The 19671-nt window shown below is 42.0% G+C and overlaps 2 protein-coding genes across 2 annotated transcripts in view; one reads left to right on the top strand and one right to left on the bottom strand.

Annotated features, from left to right (window-relative positions):
* WDFY4 (WDFY family member 4) overlaps positions 1–19671 on the top strand; it is a 294420-nt gene that overhangs the window by 224273 nt on the left and 50476 nt on the right. The gene's annotated exons all lie outside the window — the stretch shown is intronic.
* LRRC18 (leucine rich repeat containing 18) lies at positions 6530–7351 on the bottom strand (the record flags this gene model as incomplete). Its single annotated transcript, XM_082637689.1, has 1 exon — positions 6530–7351. One exon carries the CDS (start codon positions 7349–7351, stop codon positions 6584–6586), a length of 768 nt encoding a protein of 255 aa, XP_082493815.1. The 3' UTR covers positions 6530–6583.

Genomic DNA, 19671 nt, shown 5'->3' on the forward strand with positions numbered 1-19671 from the left:
GACGTGATATCAGGTACCTGGAATGATCTAGTTACTGTAATTGTCCTGAAACTAAGAAAAACCAAACAATTGTGCTAGGTTACATCATTTTCCAGCGACAGATAACAAGAAACAGACAGTTTGGGGGACTTTTTTGTTCTGGAACATACTTTCTCTTGGCACTGAGTAAATAGGGTAGTGGGTAACAAAGAAGGCAATTTCCTTTCTATAAAAAATGAAAAAAAAGATTACTATATAATATAATTTTCTATATTGATTCTCTGAAAAAATAGAGCCCTAATATTTGGGCTTATTTCTGTACAGACATTTCTTTGGGACGCTAGCATGATCTGGCTCAGTTCCATTGCTTCCAAGTGATCTCAGTTCCTATTGAGCCCAGAGTTTAGAAAACTCAGGAAAATACAAAGCCTGGTTGCCTATCTGGCCTTTCCTCTCTCAAATCTCTGTTGCACACAGTACACACCTTTGAATGTGCTAAAGGTATCGTTCCATGGCCATGGTCCCTGACAAGTTCTGAAATACTCACTTGCTGTGCCACCAAGACAAAAGTGTCCCTGGGCTGGAAGAAGCTGTTGGTTGTGAGGCAGTGCTTATATTTGGGGCCTTACTGTATCTGCATGTTTGTAATTTCTGAAATGTTCTCTCAGTTGTATAGCTAACTTAAATGTAATGGTTAGGATGAAATTCATTTTTTGGCACAAAGTTCTGCAGTTGAGTATGTCCTGTCCTTTACAGCTTTCCTTTAAAGAATGAGTTTCCCTTACAGAAAATGAGTTTCCTTTCCTTTATCTTTGAAAAATAGTGAAAAACAAAGAACTTAGAAAACCAACCATAAGAAGCTGTAAATTCCCATAAGAAGATGATTCTTCCACGATAATCAGGGCACCACTGCTAGAAGCCTGGAGGCTAAATTTCAAGTACTCCACCTCCCCACTCCCGCCTTTTCAGTCCCTACTCTTCCAGAGATGTCGCTGATGACCAGTTGGGAGACTGAGAATCTGTAATGTGTGTGGTTACTTTGATAAAGAGAACTTTCAGCTCCATCACTGAATGGAGAAACATGCTCCTTGGGCTTCTTGGTAAAGCACACCTTGGGAGGGCAATTGTAGGGGCTCTACAGCTCAGACCCTAGGGTTAGAGCAGAATCACTGGAACCAGAGGTGAACTAAACACCCTGGTGGGATAACCAATGCCCTGGCATGGTGGAGCTTCTCACATGGTTGGCTCAACGGGCAATGGGTAGTGGAGCCCAGTGACCTGTGGTGAGCTCTGCCTGGGTCCTGCTCAGACCTTGTTTTGGCCCCCATTCGTGTTGTTCCTTGTCTTACTTGTTCAGGTTTCCTCTTAGCTCTATCCTTAGCCGTGACCTCAGACCTGTTTCTAGGCAGAAGCCTAACTTAAGCCCTGATCTCTGCACCAAGCCTGGCCCCTTTGTTTACCCATTCAAGGTGCTTCCATAGGGCAGTAGGCAGGTGCATTAAAGTCCAGAACTGTGAAAAGAGCAACTTGCTGGCTCACGGTCCCCCCACCCCACTTGCTACTTGTACCCAGCCACCACCAGAAAACCTGGGACATGGGTTGAGAAGCCATGCATTGTCTTTTTATTATTTTAACATCTTTCTCAGGAATCTTCAAGGGTAAGATCAACATGGATAATTTTAAGTTAGGCCAGTGATCTGAAGTTAAGGTGCTCTTTCTCCTGAAATGCCTTAACTCTTCAGAATGACTGAGGAACTTTAAGCTTGCCATAGTTACTCATAAATTAGCACTTGGCAGATACAGAAAGATCTGTTTATCACTGCATATAGTCTGTAACATTTTTTTTTTAATTTTAAAATAACTATAGATGCACAGGAAGTTGCAAAGATAATACAGAGAGGCCCCAGGCAGCCTTCACTTAAATTCCACCAATGGTTACATCTTATGTAACTATAGTATAGTTTCAAAACCAGGAAATTGACATTGGTATGATATGTATGCATAGTTCTGCGTCCTTTTTATCATATGTGTAGATTCTTGAAACCACCACCACTATCAACATACGCAATTACTTTTATCACCACAAAGATATCTCTTACGCTACCACTTCCTGGTTATGCCCACCCTCTAACACAGCTCATCAGCCTTAACCCATGGCAACCACTGATCTGTTTTTCATCTCTACCATTTTGTCATTTAGAGAATTTTCTATAAATGGAATCATAGAGTCTGTGACCTTTGGAGATAGGCCTTTTTTTTACTCAGAATAATGCCCTTGAGATCCATCCAAGTTGTTGTGTATATCGTATGCTCCTTTTTATTGCTGAATAGTATTCCATGATATGGATATACCAGAATTGGTTTAACCACTTGCCTCTTGAGGGAAATTTGCTTGTTTCTAGTTTGGGGCTATTACAAGTAAGGAAGACAATCCACATTTAATGTAATTATTAAGATGTTAGGACATAAGTCTGCCATTTCATTTCTCATTTCCTGTTTTTTCCTCTGTTGTTCATTTCTGTTTCTTTTTCCTGCCTACCTTTGCATTACTGAAAGATTTGTTAAAATTCTACTTTGATTTGTCTATAGTATTTTTGGTTTTTTTGGTATAAATTCTCTGTATAGATTTTAGTTGCTTGAGGTATTGCATTCCACATACATAACTTATAAGAGGCAACTGGTATTGGGATTTCATCAGTTCAAGTGAAGTGTAGAGACCATAAGTCTTTTTTTTTTTTTTTTTTTTTTTTTTGCGGTACGTGGGCTTCTCACTGTCGTGGCCTCTCCCGTTGCGGAGCACAGGCTCTGGACGCGCAGGCTCAGCGGCCATGGCTCACGGGCCCAGCCACTCCGCAGCATGTGGGATCTTCCCGGACCGGGGCATGAATCCGTGTCCCCTGCATCGGCAGGCAGACTCCCAACCACTGCGCCACCAGGGAAGTCTGAGACCATAAGTCTTTTAAGTCTTAAAGTCTTCTTTTAAATTTTTAACTGTCTATAATTTATGTCTATCATTTTCTTAAATATTTCCTCTATATAAATTTTAAAAACACACACAAGATATTTCCCAAAGTCATTTTCACACACAGGTAGTCTAAAGCAAGAGAGGCAAAATGAATTTAAGAAGCAAGTCAGTGGTTTGGCCGGCACTGGAGAGCCTGGCTTCCAGAACGTTTCCCTTGCCACTCTCTTCTCCTAACTGAGGGCTTTTCTTCTTCAGAGCTGATTAGCCTTCAAGTTTTTGCCATAAGCTACTCTAGGGAGATGTTGAGCGTATCCTAGGGATGAAGACATAAGAGGCCAAGGAAATTACTCCAGGTCATGGAGGCAAAACACAGCAAGGGCAGAGGTCACACGGGGGTCACCTAGGTCACACCTGGCTTTCAGAGAGGGTGGTGACTGGGTTAGTGTGAATAGGGGTTTTGTTCTATTTGAAGAAAGAGAAAACCCTGTGACTTTCCTGTCAAGTATTTTGGGGCCTAATATACTCTCCAGAAAGTAAAGATGACTGCAGTATTTTAGGGCATGAGGGAACATCAACATTAAACCTTTCCTTGACAGAAAAAGAAATAAAATATAGAAGATATTTCCTAACTGAGTTCTGTCTCCCATCTTCAATTCATCTTACTGCCCGGGTTTTCTGGTGAACCAAGGGTCTAAGGTGAATGTATCCTGGGGCAAATCAAAGCCCCCTGCTTGTTTATTTCTCAATCCTGGTGAAGTTCAGTGCACTTAAAACCCCTTCCTAAGACATGGCTATAAGAATGAAAGCACCATAAAGCACCTAGAGATGAAGGATGGCAAAAAATGTCATCTTGCATGCCAGCCACTCAGTTGGAGGTAAATCCAGGAGAGGTGCTGGAGAGAGATTTTGGAAACCAAGCACAGTGGAGGAAGTTTCTGCAATGGCCAGGAGAGGGGGTAGAGGGGCAAACCTGGGGTCCAGGCCAAGACTCTTTGTAGGGGCACAGGGAGATCTTTTCCCTTAACTCATTAATTCTGAAGAAAGAGTGTCTCGAGTGGGAGGAAGAGAAATGGTCAGTATCCAGATACCTAGTCATCACTTTCTGTTTGGATCAAATGCCCCTGCATGGATTCTGTGCTTCTTGGGTCAGAGATGAAGTAGGTAAAATAGCAGGATGGCTACTTAGGGACATGGTCAAGGCCCAACATTCTAGTGGGGTCTCCTGGGCCTAAGGCATGACATCTCATCATGTACTTCACAGACATGTGTCCTCCTCTCATCTGTAGAAGGGCTTCTAAGAAATCATTGTGGACATTAAATGAAGGGAAAAGTATAAAGAATGACATTCAGTGCTCACAAGGGTGCAGTGAAATGAGTTCTCTAATATATTACTGGTAGATACATAAATGGGTGTAAACTTTTTATAAGCTACTTACTAGCATGTATCAAAAATTATTTAAAAACCACACCCTTTAATACAACATTAAAAAATCTTAATCATACAGGCTTCATCACAAAATGATTTCTATTAGTGAAAAACAGGAAACAACTTAAATGTCCAACAATAACTTAGTTATGTATATCCATGTTTGACTATCTTACAGATGTTTTAAATTATGGTTATTAAGACCATGTAGCCACATGGGTTTCAAAGCAGGATAAAAATGATGTGAATGTTATTATTTTAACTATGTATAAAATATACACAGAAAAATAACTAGTAAGGAAATCTGTCAATATTACAGCTGGCTTACACTGTAGAATTGTGGATACTTTAAGCTGCTATATTTAAAACTATGTTGTGGTATTGTTACTTTTATAATAGAAAACATTTAAGAAAGAGAAAAACTGAAAAGGGAATTTTGAATCTATATCTTCAGAGATTTTAGAAATATGATAGAGTTGTCACAGCTAAGCATTTCAAAGGAAAATAAGCAGTGAGGAGTGAAGAAATGAAGTATGCTGTCTGCTATGGTTTATAACATGAAAAAGAAATACGTTAGGGCCTCCCTGGTGGCGCAGTGGTTGAGAGTCCGCCTGCCGATGCAGGGGATACAGGTTCATGCCCCGGTCTGGGAGGATCCCATATGCCGCGGAGCGGCTGGGCCCGTGAGCCATGGCCGCTGAGCCTGTGCGTCCGGAGCCTGTGCTCCGCAAAGGGAGAGGCGACAACAGTGAGAGGCCCGCGTACAGCAAAAAAAAAAAAAAGAAATACGTTAGTCACGCTGAACTAATGGATATTTATCTCTCAGTGCTTTTCCACTGACCACTACAAAACTTGCCGCCAACACAGGAAAGCTTTGATTTAAAACAAACAAACAAACAACAAGAACAATGAAAAACTTTCCTAAGGATATCTTCCTTGATCCCTTTCTTTTAGGCAGTGTAAAGGTGTGAGTGAGTGGTACAGGGAAGGTTCTCAGCTATTGTGAGTTCTACCAACAGATCTAGAGTGACTGAAGACACTGTTCAAAGTAGTATTTCAGCTTTAAGATGCACCGAGCTCTAGTTCTTAGAGAGAACTGACTTCTACTGAGTACTCACTCTGTGAGCTATCTGCTTGAAATTCATGACAACACTTGGAGTTGGGCTGGTATTACTCCCACTTTACAGATGAAAGGACCAAAGCTAAGTAAAATGTCCAGGGAGATGGCAACTAAGAAGCAGAGCTGCTCTGGGCTCAGATCTGTCCAACTGCAGAGTCTTTGGCTTTTTCTCTATGCCAGGCTAGCCCTGCACACCACTAGGCTCTGATCTAACTTCCTCAAACAATGGCATTATAAAGAACAAAGTCTTCTTTCAACTTGTCTTCCCTACAGGTTGCAAAGGGCAAGACAAGCTTTCCCCCATTGGACACAGTCCCTGCACCTAGCACAGTGCCTAGTAAGGTGTTTATCTATTGACTACGCCAACCCCTATCTGCACCCATTCTTTCCTTATTCCACAAAGGTCTGGAAAAGCATTGGACATAATAAGATGGGAGTGAACCTCATTCATTCACAGCCAGTCAAGGGCTTGCAGGTTTAGTCTAGAAAGCTCCTAGAGCAAATTATGCAAGTGCAGAAAAGAGAAAGGGATAGGACTGCTTAGAGCCCAATATGTTAATGCCAATACTTAATGGTAATATCTGCCCATCTGTGTGGCCCAGTTTTGACCCCTTCCCAAGACTATATGTCCATCTGCCCGCCTACCAACCCATGCTTAGAGATGCCTGACTTTTGAAGCCTGGCCCAAAGCATTCCAATAGAACAAGCTCCACACTGGGGAGCTGGCAGTTTGTCCAGAAACGTGTGATAATGAGACTAAGAGTGTGCTGGCTGTATCAGCTGCCCAGGCCACAGGCTGTAGGCAGGAGAGTTCTGGGGCAGAAGTAAGACAGATGTCCCTTTCCTGACTCATTGTGCTCGTATGTGCGGGTGTGTGCATGCAGAGAAGACAGAAGTGTACGGAATGGCAAAGAACTAAAAGCCCTTCAGTGAACAAAATCACAAGCCAAGGAGGTAGGGAAAGGTATTTTATGGGCTTGGCTGGAGGAGCTATTGCAGTAACGGAAGAATCCCTCAGTTTTGTGAGGATGTAGCCCATTGTCATCTTGCCTCCCTCCCTTTTCCCTTCCTGCCTTAGGGTCAGGGTCCCAGGTCACCTCCAGTCTTCCTGGGATTCCTTGGCCATGGAGTTGGGTGAGACCAAACTGGAAAAGATGGCCCTTCTTGGTGCCACCGTGGCCATGCTTTTGATTTTGTTCAGCTTGTCCTGGGCCTGTTGGCATTTTCTCAGGCAAGGCCCACATAGATCCTTCTCCTCCACCAGATATAGGTTGTCCAGCCTCTTGATGGAATCTATGAACGTACCTGACTCCTCTGCCTTGGGAAAGGGGTTTCGCTTTGTGTTGAGCTTTTTCAGCTTGGGGAGCTTGGAGATGCTGTTGGGGATGGTGTTCAGCAGGTTGTCATGGAGCCCCACCTCATGGAGCTCCTTCAGAGAGCCTAGCATGGTGGGCACGCGGTCCAGGTGGTTCAGACCGAAATTCACAGTGCGGATATTCTTGAGCTGATTGAGCTCCTCAGGCAGCCCATTGGTGGTCAGCCTATTGTTGCTGACATTGAGGTAAAGCAGAGAGGTCATCTGGCCGATGGACGCAGGGAGCTTGTCAATGTAGTTGCTGTGCAAGTCCAGCCACCGCAGGTTCTGGAACTTGGAGATTGAGTCAGGAATCTTCCTGATCATATTCCGGCTAAGGTTGAGCTCATCTACATCACTGAGTCGCAGAATACACTTGGGAAAGGTGGTAATCCCCATCTTGCTCAAGTCAAGGCGTTTCTTCCCATCAAATGTGATCTTGATACAATTCTTGGCCACACTGAGGGTGATCTTTTTACCCTTGGGGCCTTTCCTGACCTTGGCCATGTTCTTTTAGTAAGGGGGTATGTTTGAAGTATGTTGTTCTGATTGACTGGTGATCAGTTAGAGAAAAAAGTCACATGAAACTGCTAGAAGATAGACTCTGATAAGAAGAGAAAAAATATCCAGTTAGGAGATGACATAAGGGTACTGGACTCCGCACCCCCCACCCCAGATCACATTGCTTTACTTTCTAATGGTTTGAAAGGAGAGAAAGAGGGGAGTGGAGAGAAATTAGGTCATCAGCAGAAATAGCTTAGCCAAAGATCTTCAGCAGTTGAATGCCCTCTTCATCAATGCTCCCAGATGTAAAATGGGAGGTTCGGGGTTGGCCTGAAGGATGCTCAACACCCCTCTGGCTGTTCCGTTCCCCGACTTAGGAATCTCTCCATTGTCCTGGACTTTCACATATTCCCCCTCCTGGGTGTGGGTGTGGGGGGTAATGTCTTGGATATCTGCCATTTCCCAGACCCTCACTTAAATCTAGTCTTTTCTTAGAGTTATCCCACAAGTTCCTAGGGTGGGACTGCTGAGTTCTCAGAGGCAACATAGCCTGGATATAAGGGAATAAAGGTGGGAGTTAAGAATGACTTGTGTATTACACCCCTCCTCACCTTCTGGACCCAGAGGAACTAGTCAGGCCTTGGCTACTATAACAGCAGTGCAAATAAAAGCAGCACAGAGAAGTCTTTGCTTAGCCCCCAGGTAGGAAAATGTGCCTACAGCATGCCCATGAGCGTGGAAGAGAGGGCCAGGGTGGAGCCTGGCAGAATTGAAGAGAATGCTGCCTTTTCCCACCTCCTACCCGCCTTGTCTTCCTCCCCTCACATTCTTCACACTGAGATTCTACTGTAGATACCTCTGCACCGATAGGTGTGATAACAGATTGCTGCCATCGGAGAAGTAGAATGTACAGAATGACGGGTAGATTCTGGCCTCACAGTGCTTGCTTAGAAGTCCAGTTCTACCATAAATAATTTGCTTAAATTTTCAGTGCTTCGATTTCCTTATTTGTGAAAACAGCTCCCATTTAGGACTCTAAGGGAGTGTAAATTATCTAAACTATAAAGCTCTTACAGCAGTGTCTGGCACATAGTAAAAGCTTGATAATGTTAACTATTAAATATTACTATCAGGAACTTTGCACATATTGATTTTAATCTTCAACAATCCAGCAAGATCCATAAGCTTATCCCCACTATAAAGAGAAGAAGACTGAGGCTCAGGAGTGAGGAAGGTCTACAGTCAAGAGGAGGATGCGGGCCTCCCTGGTGGCGCAGTGGTTGAGAGTCCGCCTGCCGATGCAGGGGATACGGGTTCGTGCCCCGGTCTGGGAGGATCCCATATGCCGCGGAGCGGCTGGGCCCGTGAGCCATGGCCGCTGGGCCTGCGCATCCGGAGCCTGCGCATCCGGAGCCTGTGCTCCGCAACGGGAGAGGCCACAACAGTGAGAGGCCCGCATACCGCAAAAAAAAAAAAAAAAAAAGAGGAGGATGCAACCGGCCTGCCTGTTCTAGAGGCTCTTTCTTTTCTACAGCTTGGTGTCTCTTGCTTGCTGGTATGCTATTTTGGAGCAAGCTCCCACTCTGGACAGAAGCATGCTGTCAGGAGATAAATGCTTGCACTGCCTCCATCTCCCAGTAGGGATGGGTGGGAGAGGTGCACTGCACGTTCTCTACTTCATCATCCAGGCCCTTCATCAGGAACCATGTTTGTGTAACACATGGAGCGCCAGCAATCAGGCTGTGTGAGCCTAGTATCACATGTTTTCCTTGTACAGTAATCCTCAGTGCCAAAGGCAAGTAGGTAAAAATGCCTCCCACATGTTTATTATAAATCCTGCTCTTGCCACTCCTGGCTGAAGGTTTGAGGATTCCACCCTATGCAAGTCCTACTGGATCAGAGCCTCCTGAGATGGATGGAGCCCTCCACAATAGCCTGATGAGAGTATTCAGCTCTCAGCCGCATTGATGTTCTTTGGAGTGGGCCTTGTAAGCTGAACCTATTCTTTAGAAACAGTGAACCAACCACATTCAGGCATGATTGGCTGGTTACCAAAGACAGTACTGTGTTCACCAGTATTGAAATATCTGTATTACACAGCTGTGTGGAACCAGATGGGGCAAAGCAGTTTAAAAATGAAAGCTGGGGTTCCAGTCACAGTTAAGATGGAGTAAGTGAGCTCTGCCCGTCTCACCCACTGAATGCAGCAAAAGGCCCAAGGACTCTGAAGATAAATGGTGTAAGGCAGATTGGAGAAGTAACTCAAAGTAAGACCAACTTTGCACCAGTGATGACAGATTTCCAACAAAAACCTCCGTCACTGGCCAAGGACAGGGAGACGGGGCCTTTTAGGGTCAGGGTGAGGGAGATCCCGTTTTTTTCTATTCATCTTTTCCATTCTCTTCTGCCTCAGCCTCAGGCAATCCTGTATCACTGGAGTCAGGCATGCAGGCACTTAAAACTCTAAAGGGGGAGAACCATTGTCTTTGACCAAACTGTTGTCCCAAGTGTGTGGAAGTTTGCTTTTTTTCTCTCTATCCCACTGCTACTTGGCCCTGGAGAGAGAAACAGCGGCAGGAAGTACACAACAGTTTTAGAAAACAAGTTCCCTGGATTTCTAGCCAGAAGACCAAGGAGGGGAGGGCAACTCCTGGGAACCACAAAGTGTTGGGGAGATTGCAAAGAGGAGAGAGTTTAATAAAGTTGTATATGAACTCCAGGATACACCCTGAGCTGCCCACGAATAGACCAAACCCTGAACAGGGTCTTGAGTACCTACTCCCAAACCCTGAACCCAAAGGCTTTGTGAACTGAGCACTGTGCAGGTTTCAGACTGGTGCCTGGGTAGCAACATGAAGGGCTGATTCGAATAGTACTGTAAATTCTTTGCAAGCTGAATGGACATTATAAACGTAGTCTACAGAATCTACAGAAGGTTTGCCAGAACTTGTAGCCTGTGACTACCTGCTCAAAATATACATGTATATATCAATATGGATATAAAGATACATCCTAGAAGAAGAAGAAGAGGATAAAGGCTTGTGGTGCAGAAAAATATTTGAAGGAAAAATGGGTAAAAACTTCCAAAAGTTGGTGAGAGACATAAAAACTACAGATTCAAGAAGCTCAGTGAACTGCAAACAGGTTAAATAAACTCAAAGAAATCCACATTCAGACGTTATCAAACTGCTCATAATTAAAGCAAAAATTAAAGAAAAAAACAACACATTGCCTACAGGGGAACAGCATACAAATTATTACAGGTTTCTCACTAGAAACTGTGAAGGCCAGAGGTACTGGAAAAATATTTTTTAAATAATGCTAAAAAAAAGAACTGTCAACCAGACAGTAAATAAAAACATTCTTTATGAATGAAGGCAAAATAGACATTCTTAGATAAATGAAAAATAAAAAGATTTGCCACTAGTTGAGCTGCTATCAAAGAAATGATAAAAGAAGTCTTTAGATGAAAGGGAAACAATACTAGAGGGAAGCTTGGACCTTGAGAATAAGGGAAGAGCAATGGAAATGTAAATATGTGGTAGATATAATAGGCTGTTTTTCTCCTCTTACAATCTTTAAAATATGAATGATGGTTGAAAGCAAAAATTATAACTGTCAATGTATGTAGATGGAATACATATGACAACTACAACATAATGGGGGAAGTTAATGACACCTATAAGGTAGGTAAGATTTTTACATTGCTTTGGAAGTGGTAAAATATTAATTCTAAGTAGGCTGTAGAAAGATAAGTATGTATATTTTAGTCCCCAGAGCAATCGGAATGGATAGTTTTCAGAATGGATTATAAAAGAAAAAGACCCAATTATATGCCATCTATAAGAAAAACACTTTAAATAAACAAAAGTAAGTTAAACTAAAAGAATGGAAAAAGATGTACTTAACAAGAGAGCTTTAATATAGATGAAGCAAAAAGTGATAACATTGAAAGAAAAAATGGGCAAATATACAATTAGAGTTGGAGCTATCAATACTTCTCTCTCAGTAATCAATAGGACTAGAGAGAAAATCAGCAAGGAATGGGGTTTCTCAACCTTGGCTCTGTTGACATTTTGGGCTAGATAATTCTTTGTTGTTGGCAGGGATGGGGTGGTGATGGGGGAAAGGCCTGTCCTGTGCATTGCAGGATGTTTAGCAGCGGAAAGTAAGAATATTCTACCCACTAAATGCCAGTAGCTCTCCATTAGTTGAACAACCAGTAATGTTTCTAAACATTCCCAACTGTCCACTGAGGGGCAAAACTGCCAGATGAGAACCATTGATAAAGAACTGGACATTACCACCAACCAGTGGGATCTAATTGACATTTATAAAACACTCTACCCAGCAACAGAATACACATTCTTTTCAAGTGCACATGGAACATTCACAAATATAGACTACATTCATGGTCCTGAAACAAATCTTAACAAATATAAATGAATTGAAATCATATAAAGAATGTTCTCTAAAACTAATGGAATTAAGTTAGAAGTCATTATCAGAATAACTAGAAAATCTCCAAATAGTTAACAGCATAACAGCATAATAATTAAACAGCATATTCATAAATTCTCCATGAGTCAAAGAAATCTCAAGGGAAATTAGAAAATATTTTGAACTGAATATAAAAACAGAACATATTAAAACTTATGGTATGCAACTAAAGCAGTGATTAGAGGAAAATTTATAGCATTAAACATTCATACTAGGAATATTTAAAAAAAATAAGAAAGGTCTCAAATGAATAACAGACTTTTACATGAAATAAAGTAGTAAAGAAAAGTAAAATAAACCTAAAAGATGCACAAAAAAGAAATAGTAAAGATGAGCAGAAATCAATAAAATTGAAAGGATAAAGACAATAGAGAAAATCAGTGAAATTAAAAGCTTGTTCACTGAAAGGTTTAATAAAATTGATAAATATCTAGCCAGACTGACAATGAAATAAAAAAAAAAGAGGAATTTCCCTGGTAGCACAGTGGTTAAGAATCCACTTGCCAATGCAGGGGACACGGGTTCAAGCCCTGGTCCAGGAAGATCCCACATGCTGCGGAGCAACTAAGCCCATGTGCCACAACTACTGAGCCTGCACTCTAGAGCCCGTGAGCCACAACTACTGAGCCCACATGCCACACCTTCTGAAGCCCATGCACCTAGAGCCCGTGCTCTGCAACAAGAGAAGCCACCGCGATGAGAAGCCCGTGCACTGCAACGAAGAGTAGCCCCCGCTCGCCGTAACTAGAGAAAGCCCACGCACAGCACCAAAGACCCAACGCAGCCAAAAATAAGTTAATTAATTAATTTTTTAAAATAGTGCTGCTATGTGTACGATTTAAAAAAGAGAGGAGACACAAATTATGAATATCAATAATTAAAGAGAGGATAGGACTAAAAACCCATAGACATTAAAAGGATAATAAAGAAATAGTACAAACAACTTTAGAAAAAAACTTAGATGAAATCGACTGTAAACTAAAATCTCACCCATGAAGAAATAGACAACCCTTAAAGACCTATAGTTATTAAAGAGACTGAATTCACAGTTGAAAAGCTTCCAAAAAAACCCTCCAGTCTCAGATGGTTTTATTGGCAAATTCTACCAAACATTTAAAGATAACAACACCAATTTTACACCAACTTTTCCAGAAAATAGAAGAGGGAGCAATTCCTAACTTATTTTCTGAGGCCGGCATTACCCTGATACTAAAATCACACAGAGACAATACAAAGAAAGAAAACGACAGACCAATGTCCCTCATGAACATGAACATAAAAATTCTCAACAAAATATTAGCAAATTGGGCTTCCCTGGTGGCCTAGTGGTTGAGAGTCCGCCTGCTGATGCAGGGGACACAGGTTTGTGCCCCGGTCTGGGAAGATCCTACATGCTGCGGAGCGGCTGGGCCCGTGAGCCATGGCCACTGAGCCTGCGTGTCTGGAGCCTGTGCTCCACAACGGGAGAGGCCACAACAGTGAGAGGCCCGCGTACCGTATTAGCAAATTGAATCCACCAATATATAAAAAGAATAATACATGACATCCAAGTAGAAATGCAAGGTTGATTCAATATTCAGAAAGCAATGTAATATAGCACGTTAACAGACTAAAAAGAAAAATATACATGATCATATTTATGCTGAAAAAACATGTAACAAAACTTAACATTTATTCATGACAAAAACTCTCAGCGAACAAGTCATCCAGTTTATCTTCCTTAACCTGATAGAGGACCCCCACAAAAAAAGAAAAACCCTATAGTTAATATAATCGGTGACAGACTGAATGCTTTCTCCCCTAAGTCTGAGAACAAGGCAAGAAGGTAAACTCTCACTATTCCTATTAACATTATATTGGAAATTCTAGCCAGTGTAATAATGCAAATAAATAAATAAATAAAAGGCATAGAGTTAGGAAAGAATGAAATAAAACTGTCCTTCTCACAGATGAGCTGCTTGTCCAGGTAGAGAATCCTACAGAGTTTAAAAGACATTCTTGGAACTGACTAGTGAGTTCAGCAAGGTTGTAGGATACACATTTACACAAAAAGCACTCCACTGAATTTCTGTATACTAGCAATGAGCTATTGGAAACTGAAATTTGAAAAATAATAATGCTCCAAAGAATAAAATACTTGTATATTTCACGTAAGTAAAACCAAAAAAAGTGCAGGATTTCTGTGATGAAAATTGCAAAACACTGATGAAACAAAGCAAAGAAGATCTAAACAAATGGAGAAACATACCATTCATGAGCTGAAAAACTTAATGTAGTTAAGATGTAAACTCATTCCAAATTGGTCTAAAGATCAATGTGATTCCAATAAAGATTCCAGCAGGATTATTTGTATGTATGAATAAACAGATTCTAAAATTTATATTGAAAGGAAAAGGAGCTAGAAATACAGAACAATTTTGAAAAAGAAACAAAGTTGGAAGATTCATGCTTCCTGATTTTAAAACTTACCATGTAATTACAAAATGTGGTATTGATGAAGGGATAGTATATTGATCAGTGGAATAGAAAACAGAGTCCAGAACTATATCCATATAAATATGTTCAAAATGGTCAATTGTTTTTTGACAAAAATTCAAGAGAAATTCAATGGAGAAACAACAGACTTTTCAGCAAATTGTGTTGGAACAATTGATTACCCAATATGCAAAAAAATTGAATCTCGAACTAATGAAATTAACTCTAACTCAAAATGGGTCATAGGTATGTAAAGTGTAAAACCATAAAACTTTTAAAAGAAAACGAAGGAGAAGGTTTTCATGACCTTGAGTTTGGCAAAAGTACAACCTGTAAAAGAAAATATTGACAAATTGGACTTCAACAAAATTTGAAATTTTTGCTCTGTAAACAAAAATTCATATCCAACAAAGGACTAGTATTCAGAATCTATAAAGAACTCAAGGTCAACAGTAAGAAAGAAGACAATACAATTAAAAAAAAATGCCCAAGGGATTTAATGAGACATTTTACCATAGAAGTTATATGAATGGCCAATAAGCCCACCAAACCACAAAGCATTGCTCAGTTATCATTAGTCACTAGGGAAATGCAAATGAATCACAGTCAGATACCACTGCACAGTTACTAAAATGCCTAAAACAAAACAAAACATAAAAACCAATAATACAAAGATTTGGCTAGGGTGTGGAGCAACTAGAATGCTCAGATATTGTTACTGGGGATTAAAAATGGTACAGTCACTGTGAAAAACAGTTTGGCAATTTCTGATAAAATTAACTATATACTTATCATATGACCCAGCATTCCCCCAACTAGGTATTTACCCCCCAAAAACCTAAAACCTCATGTTCACACAAAAATTTGTGTTTATAGCTGCTCTCTTCATAATTGCCAAAAACAGAAATCAAAAACCTGAAGGTCTTTCAGTGGATGGATAAGAAATTGTGGCTTATCCTTATAATGGATACTATTAAACATAAAGAGAACAAATCTATTGATACATGCAACAACTTGGATGACTCTCAAAAGCATCTTGCTGAGTAAAAGAAGACAATCTTAAAAGTCTACATCATGAATGATTCCATTTATACAACATTCTGGAAAAGTCACAGCCATAGGTACAGAAACTAGATCAGTGATTGCCAGGGAATAGGGATGGGGAAGGTTTGACAACAACGGAGCAGCACAAATGAGTCTTCTGGGGTGTTGGAACTGCCCGTACCTTGTCTGTGGTGGTAGTTACATGAAACTATACATGTTAGAGCTCAGAGAACTGTATACAAAAGAAGCAACTTCGCTGTAGGGAAATTTAAATTTTTTAAAAAACTTAAAAATATTTGGGACTCCATAGTCTATTTCTGTCGTTCTCAGCCTGGCTTGGAAGTCTGTGACTTTTTCATGCCCTCACTCAGGCTTGTTTTGCCCTGTGAAGGGCATCCACACGTGTATCATGTGGGCACTGCTGGCTATGTATGCATGTCTACCATGTGTATGCACATGCACACTGCAGGGAACAGCTATACACAAGGTGACATATCAGAAAAACTGTCCTATTGCACTTGAGTTAGAATCTTAATTAAAAAAAATATGGACTGAGATCAGGGGAGCCTGAGTTCTGATCATGTTTATCAATGACTTCTCATGGTAAGGTTGCCAGATTTAGCAAATAAAATTGCAAGATGCCCAGTTAAATTTGAGCTTCAGATAAACAGTGGATAGTTTTGAGTATATGTATATCCCAAACATTGCATAGTTCTGTATTTTATTTGACAACTCTATCCCATGGATCTGAAAAAGTAGTAAAGTTTCCTTTGTCCATGATCCTTGTTAGTCCTTTGGGACTAATTTAAGCCAACTCCATGTGCTTATTCCTGCATTCATTCATTCATTTGTACACTCAATTCAGTAAGTATATCGAGAGCCTACTAGGTACCAAGCCTCTGTGTTATTTATACAGGTGAGCAGTAAATAGGGCCAGTCTCTAAGCTCAACAAGCTAAAATCTAGGTTGTTACTGATTCTGGCCACCAAATTCCGAGTCCCAAAAAGCCTAGGCTGTCTTTTGTATTTCTTGTATTTAAGATAAAGTTCACCTGAGGGAGGACAAACACATCAAGTATGGGCAGAAGGGCCTAGAGGGGAAGGATGCTTCCAGTAGACTGGAGATCCAGCCAGGTGAGCCCAGCTGTGCCTGGTCCCCCACAGCCCTCCCTTCTCTGATGACTGATGGGGAGGAAGCATCATGGGGCTGTCCACAGGGACTTCTCCATTAAGGAGCTTCTCCCCACCAGGTCCTTTGGCTCAGAGCCTGTTCATTCATTCATCACTTGCAGGCAAAGTAGGGGCTGGCCGGGATAAGCACTTCACCTCCTCCTCAGTGCCTCTGGGCCCCCAGACAGCCCCAGGCCAGATGAAGCATGCTCAGCCCCCACCCTCTTCATGCTTCTCCTCAGGGCCGCTTTACCTGGCTGGGACCCTTGCTTTTGGTTGTGGAGGGCAGGGTGTGTTGCTCAGGGTCCATTCTGACCCCTCTAAGCTGTGAGAACCACTAGAAGCAGACCAGTGCCGGGAACCCCCAAAGCCCAGGGACACCCCTTTTCTTATACAACTCTGAATGGTCAGCATCCTGCCCAGGCCTGCCCATTGGGTAGGAGAGTAAGTATTGGCAAAAGAAGTGTGAAACTGATGATCTTTCAATACAACTAAATCTGATTAGATGAACTGTTATTATCAATTCGTAGCATCCTCACATATCAGCATGGGATCAATCCACACAAGGGAAGCTGGCAATTATAGAGAGAAAGAAATGTAAATAGATAATCAGATAGATGGATAGGTAGATAGATGAACAGACAGGTGGATGAACAGACAGATAGATGGGTAGTCAAATAATAGATTTCATTTCACATGAACAGCTTGGAAACCCAAATATGAGAAGTTTCTAAATGTACTTTTTGTCTTATACAATTGGTTTTTATACTTTAGGAAAACTGGACCAGTTGGTTTGACTTTAATTTCTATTAATTTTTCTATCTAGTCATTGTGAATCAAACAGCATGGTGGGACACCCCATGGATATCTAAATTTAAAATGTAATGGCAACTTATATTTTAATGCCATCAGAATATTTGCAAGCATTTTCAGCTGTAAGATCATTATCTTCACTATGATACTAGAGTTTATCTGATGCTTCACACTCATGTATATTTTTAAGACTGACTTTGTTTATATGTATCTGATATCTTTAAACATCTTGCTAACACAATCTCACAATAATTACTTCACCCTTTTCACTGATGCATTGAGACCAGGATAGACATATTGTACAACTGAAACCCCCAAAGTCACCGTCAATATTTGGGACTAACTTCATAGCAAGCTTTGTGCCATGTGGATGAGAAATGTCTTTTGCTTGTGGGACATCTCTTAAGGGGAAGTAATGCAGACTTCCCTCAGTGAAGTCACTCATTCAAAAGTCATTATTCTTTCTCCCAACTCTCATAAGACCCATTCACTAGATATGTAAGGGGAGAGCCTCGCCTGTGCTGTGACTGCCCATGAGCCTTCAGATCACTCCCTGTGCCCTCCACCCCTTCCCAGAACGAGCTGTTCGTTCATGTGAAAAGCCCTGTGGCAGGTGGAGACGTGAGTGGTCACTGCGGGGCTCTCTGTTGAGTGGGTGTGTCTAGAAGCTCTGCCAGACCTCTAAAAAAGGCACGAATGTTCAACTCAGGCATCGTCTGCACTGGAGGAAAGAATTACTGTTTGTCCAGCACCCACTCTGGGCCAGGAACTGTGTGCTCTACTACTTGCTTTACAATTTTGTCTGCTATTTGGAGTATAGACTCACTGGAGGTATAACCATTAAGTGGTTTTATTTTTTCCACCTCTGCCCCCAGCTACATTATATCAAGCCCTGCTTTCCTGTGAGCAGAAGGACAGATTGCTAGGAAGGGGACAGACTAGAGGCAGAAAGATTTCTGTGCAGCTCACAGCAATACCGCCACCAGACACCTGGCAGAGATGATGGAGAGAATGACAGCAGGAGAGAGATGTGGACAGCGGGGGTGGAGTCTTACAGGACCCCACAGTTATGGGGGTTTTCCGGCATCAATTTTGGAAATGCTTCACAATGTCAAGAGCCACTTACTACTCTTCATTCAGGTGATATGTACCAAAGTAACTATTGCAAGCATGCTGCTGGACCATTTCTATATCTCTAATCTCCATAGTAATTGTGCAAAGTGTCAGTCCTATTTTTAATATAGGAGAATTGGGGCTCAAAGAAGTCAAATGCCTTCCCCGAGTTCACAAGACAACACAGCTCAGCCAAACCTAGGCTACCTAGCTATTACACACCTACAAACCTAGGTGTGTAATACCAAAGTTTATGATCATCCCACTACACTATCCTGCCTCTCTTTTCCTTCTGTTGCCTTTTCTTTAGTCTTGTTGCCTGTTATCCCACTGTCCAGGGACCAATGTGTGGGGTGCTTGTTTTCATAGATATATATATGCGTCTATATCTGAATATAGCTGAATAATACGGATTTTAAACATATTTTACTAGCATTAGTGGAGTCATTTAAGTGTAAGAGCATGGAGATTGACAAAAAGAGAAGGAGGTAGAGAGAGGGGAACAGTTTAAAGGGTACATGTAATGCCACCAGCCAGTTCGTTTAATGGGCCTGTGCCCCAAGTGGGTGGTGATAGAGACAGGAATCTGTTGTTCCTCGGCCCCTCCAGTCCCCACGAGCCCCCATGGTGTGAGCTTCCTGTAAAGATGCAGGTTTTCGTCCAGCATGGCCCTAGAACCCTGGCCCACAGCATTCCCACATGCCCACCAGAGAAGCCGTCCCTCTGCTGCCCTGGGCCGGTGTGGGGAGGTGGGGGGAGGGCTGCCAGTTGTGCAGGGCCCTGAGAGGCTGTGTGCAGCCACCAGAAGTGCGATTTTCACAGTGTGGGCTCACCTGGAAACCTAACACTTGGAAGATGCACTTCCGGAGTTCCCAAACATCAGGCCTTCTCCGAGTGTGGGTCCTACGATGCGCTCCACCCCCTACAGCCCCCAACACACACATTCTCTCCGCCAGCCCTTAGAGGCCCTTCATGCCTCCTTCACACAGCAGGCACCCTCCAGTTTGCCTTTCATTCAGTCCTCACAGCTCTCCTCTGAGGTAGGAATATTCCTCCCACCCAAAGATAAGGACCTGGGGGTGGGGTGGGTGTAAAGTGGTTTATCCAAGCTCACACCGCTCGCCTTACTCCAGGGCTTCTGGGTGGGATGTTCTTTCCATGACATCAGAGCTACAGCACACAGCGTATCTGTGTGGAAATTATCAGGTT

This window comes from Mesoplodon mirus (assembly GCF_964341445.2).
Source record: "Mesoplodon mirus genome assembly, chromosome: 2".
Lineage (NCBI taxonomy): Eukaryota > Metazoa > Chordata > Mammalia > Artiodactyla > Ziphiidae > Mesoplodon > Mesoplodon mirus.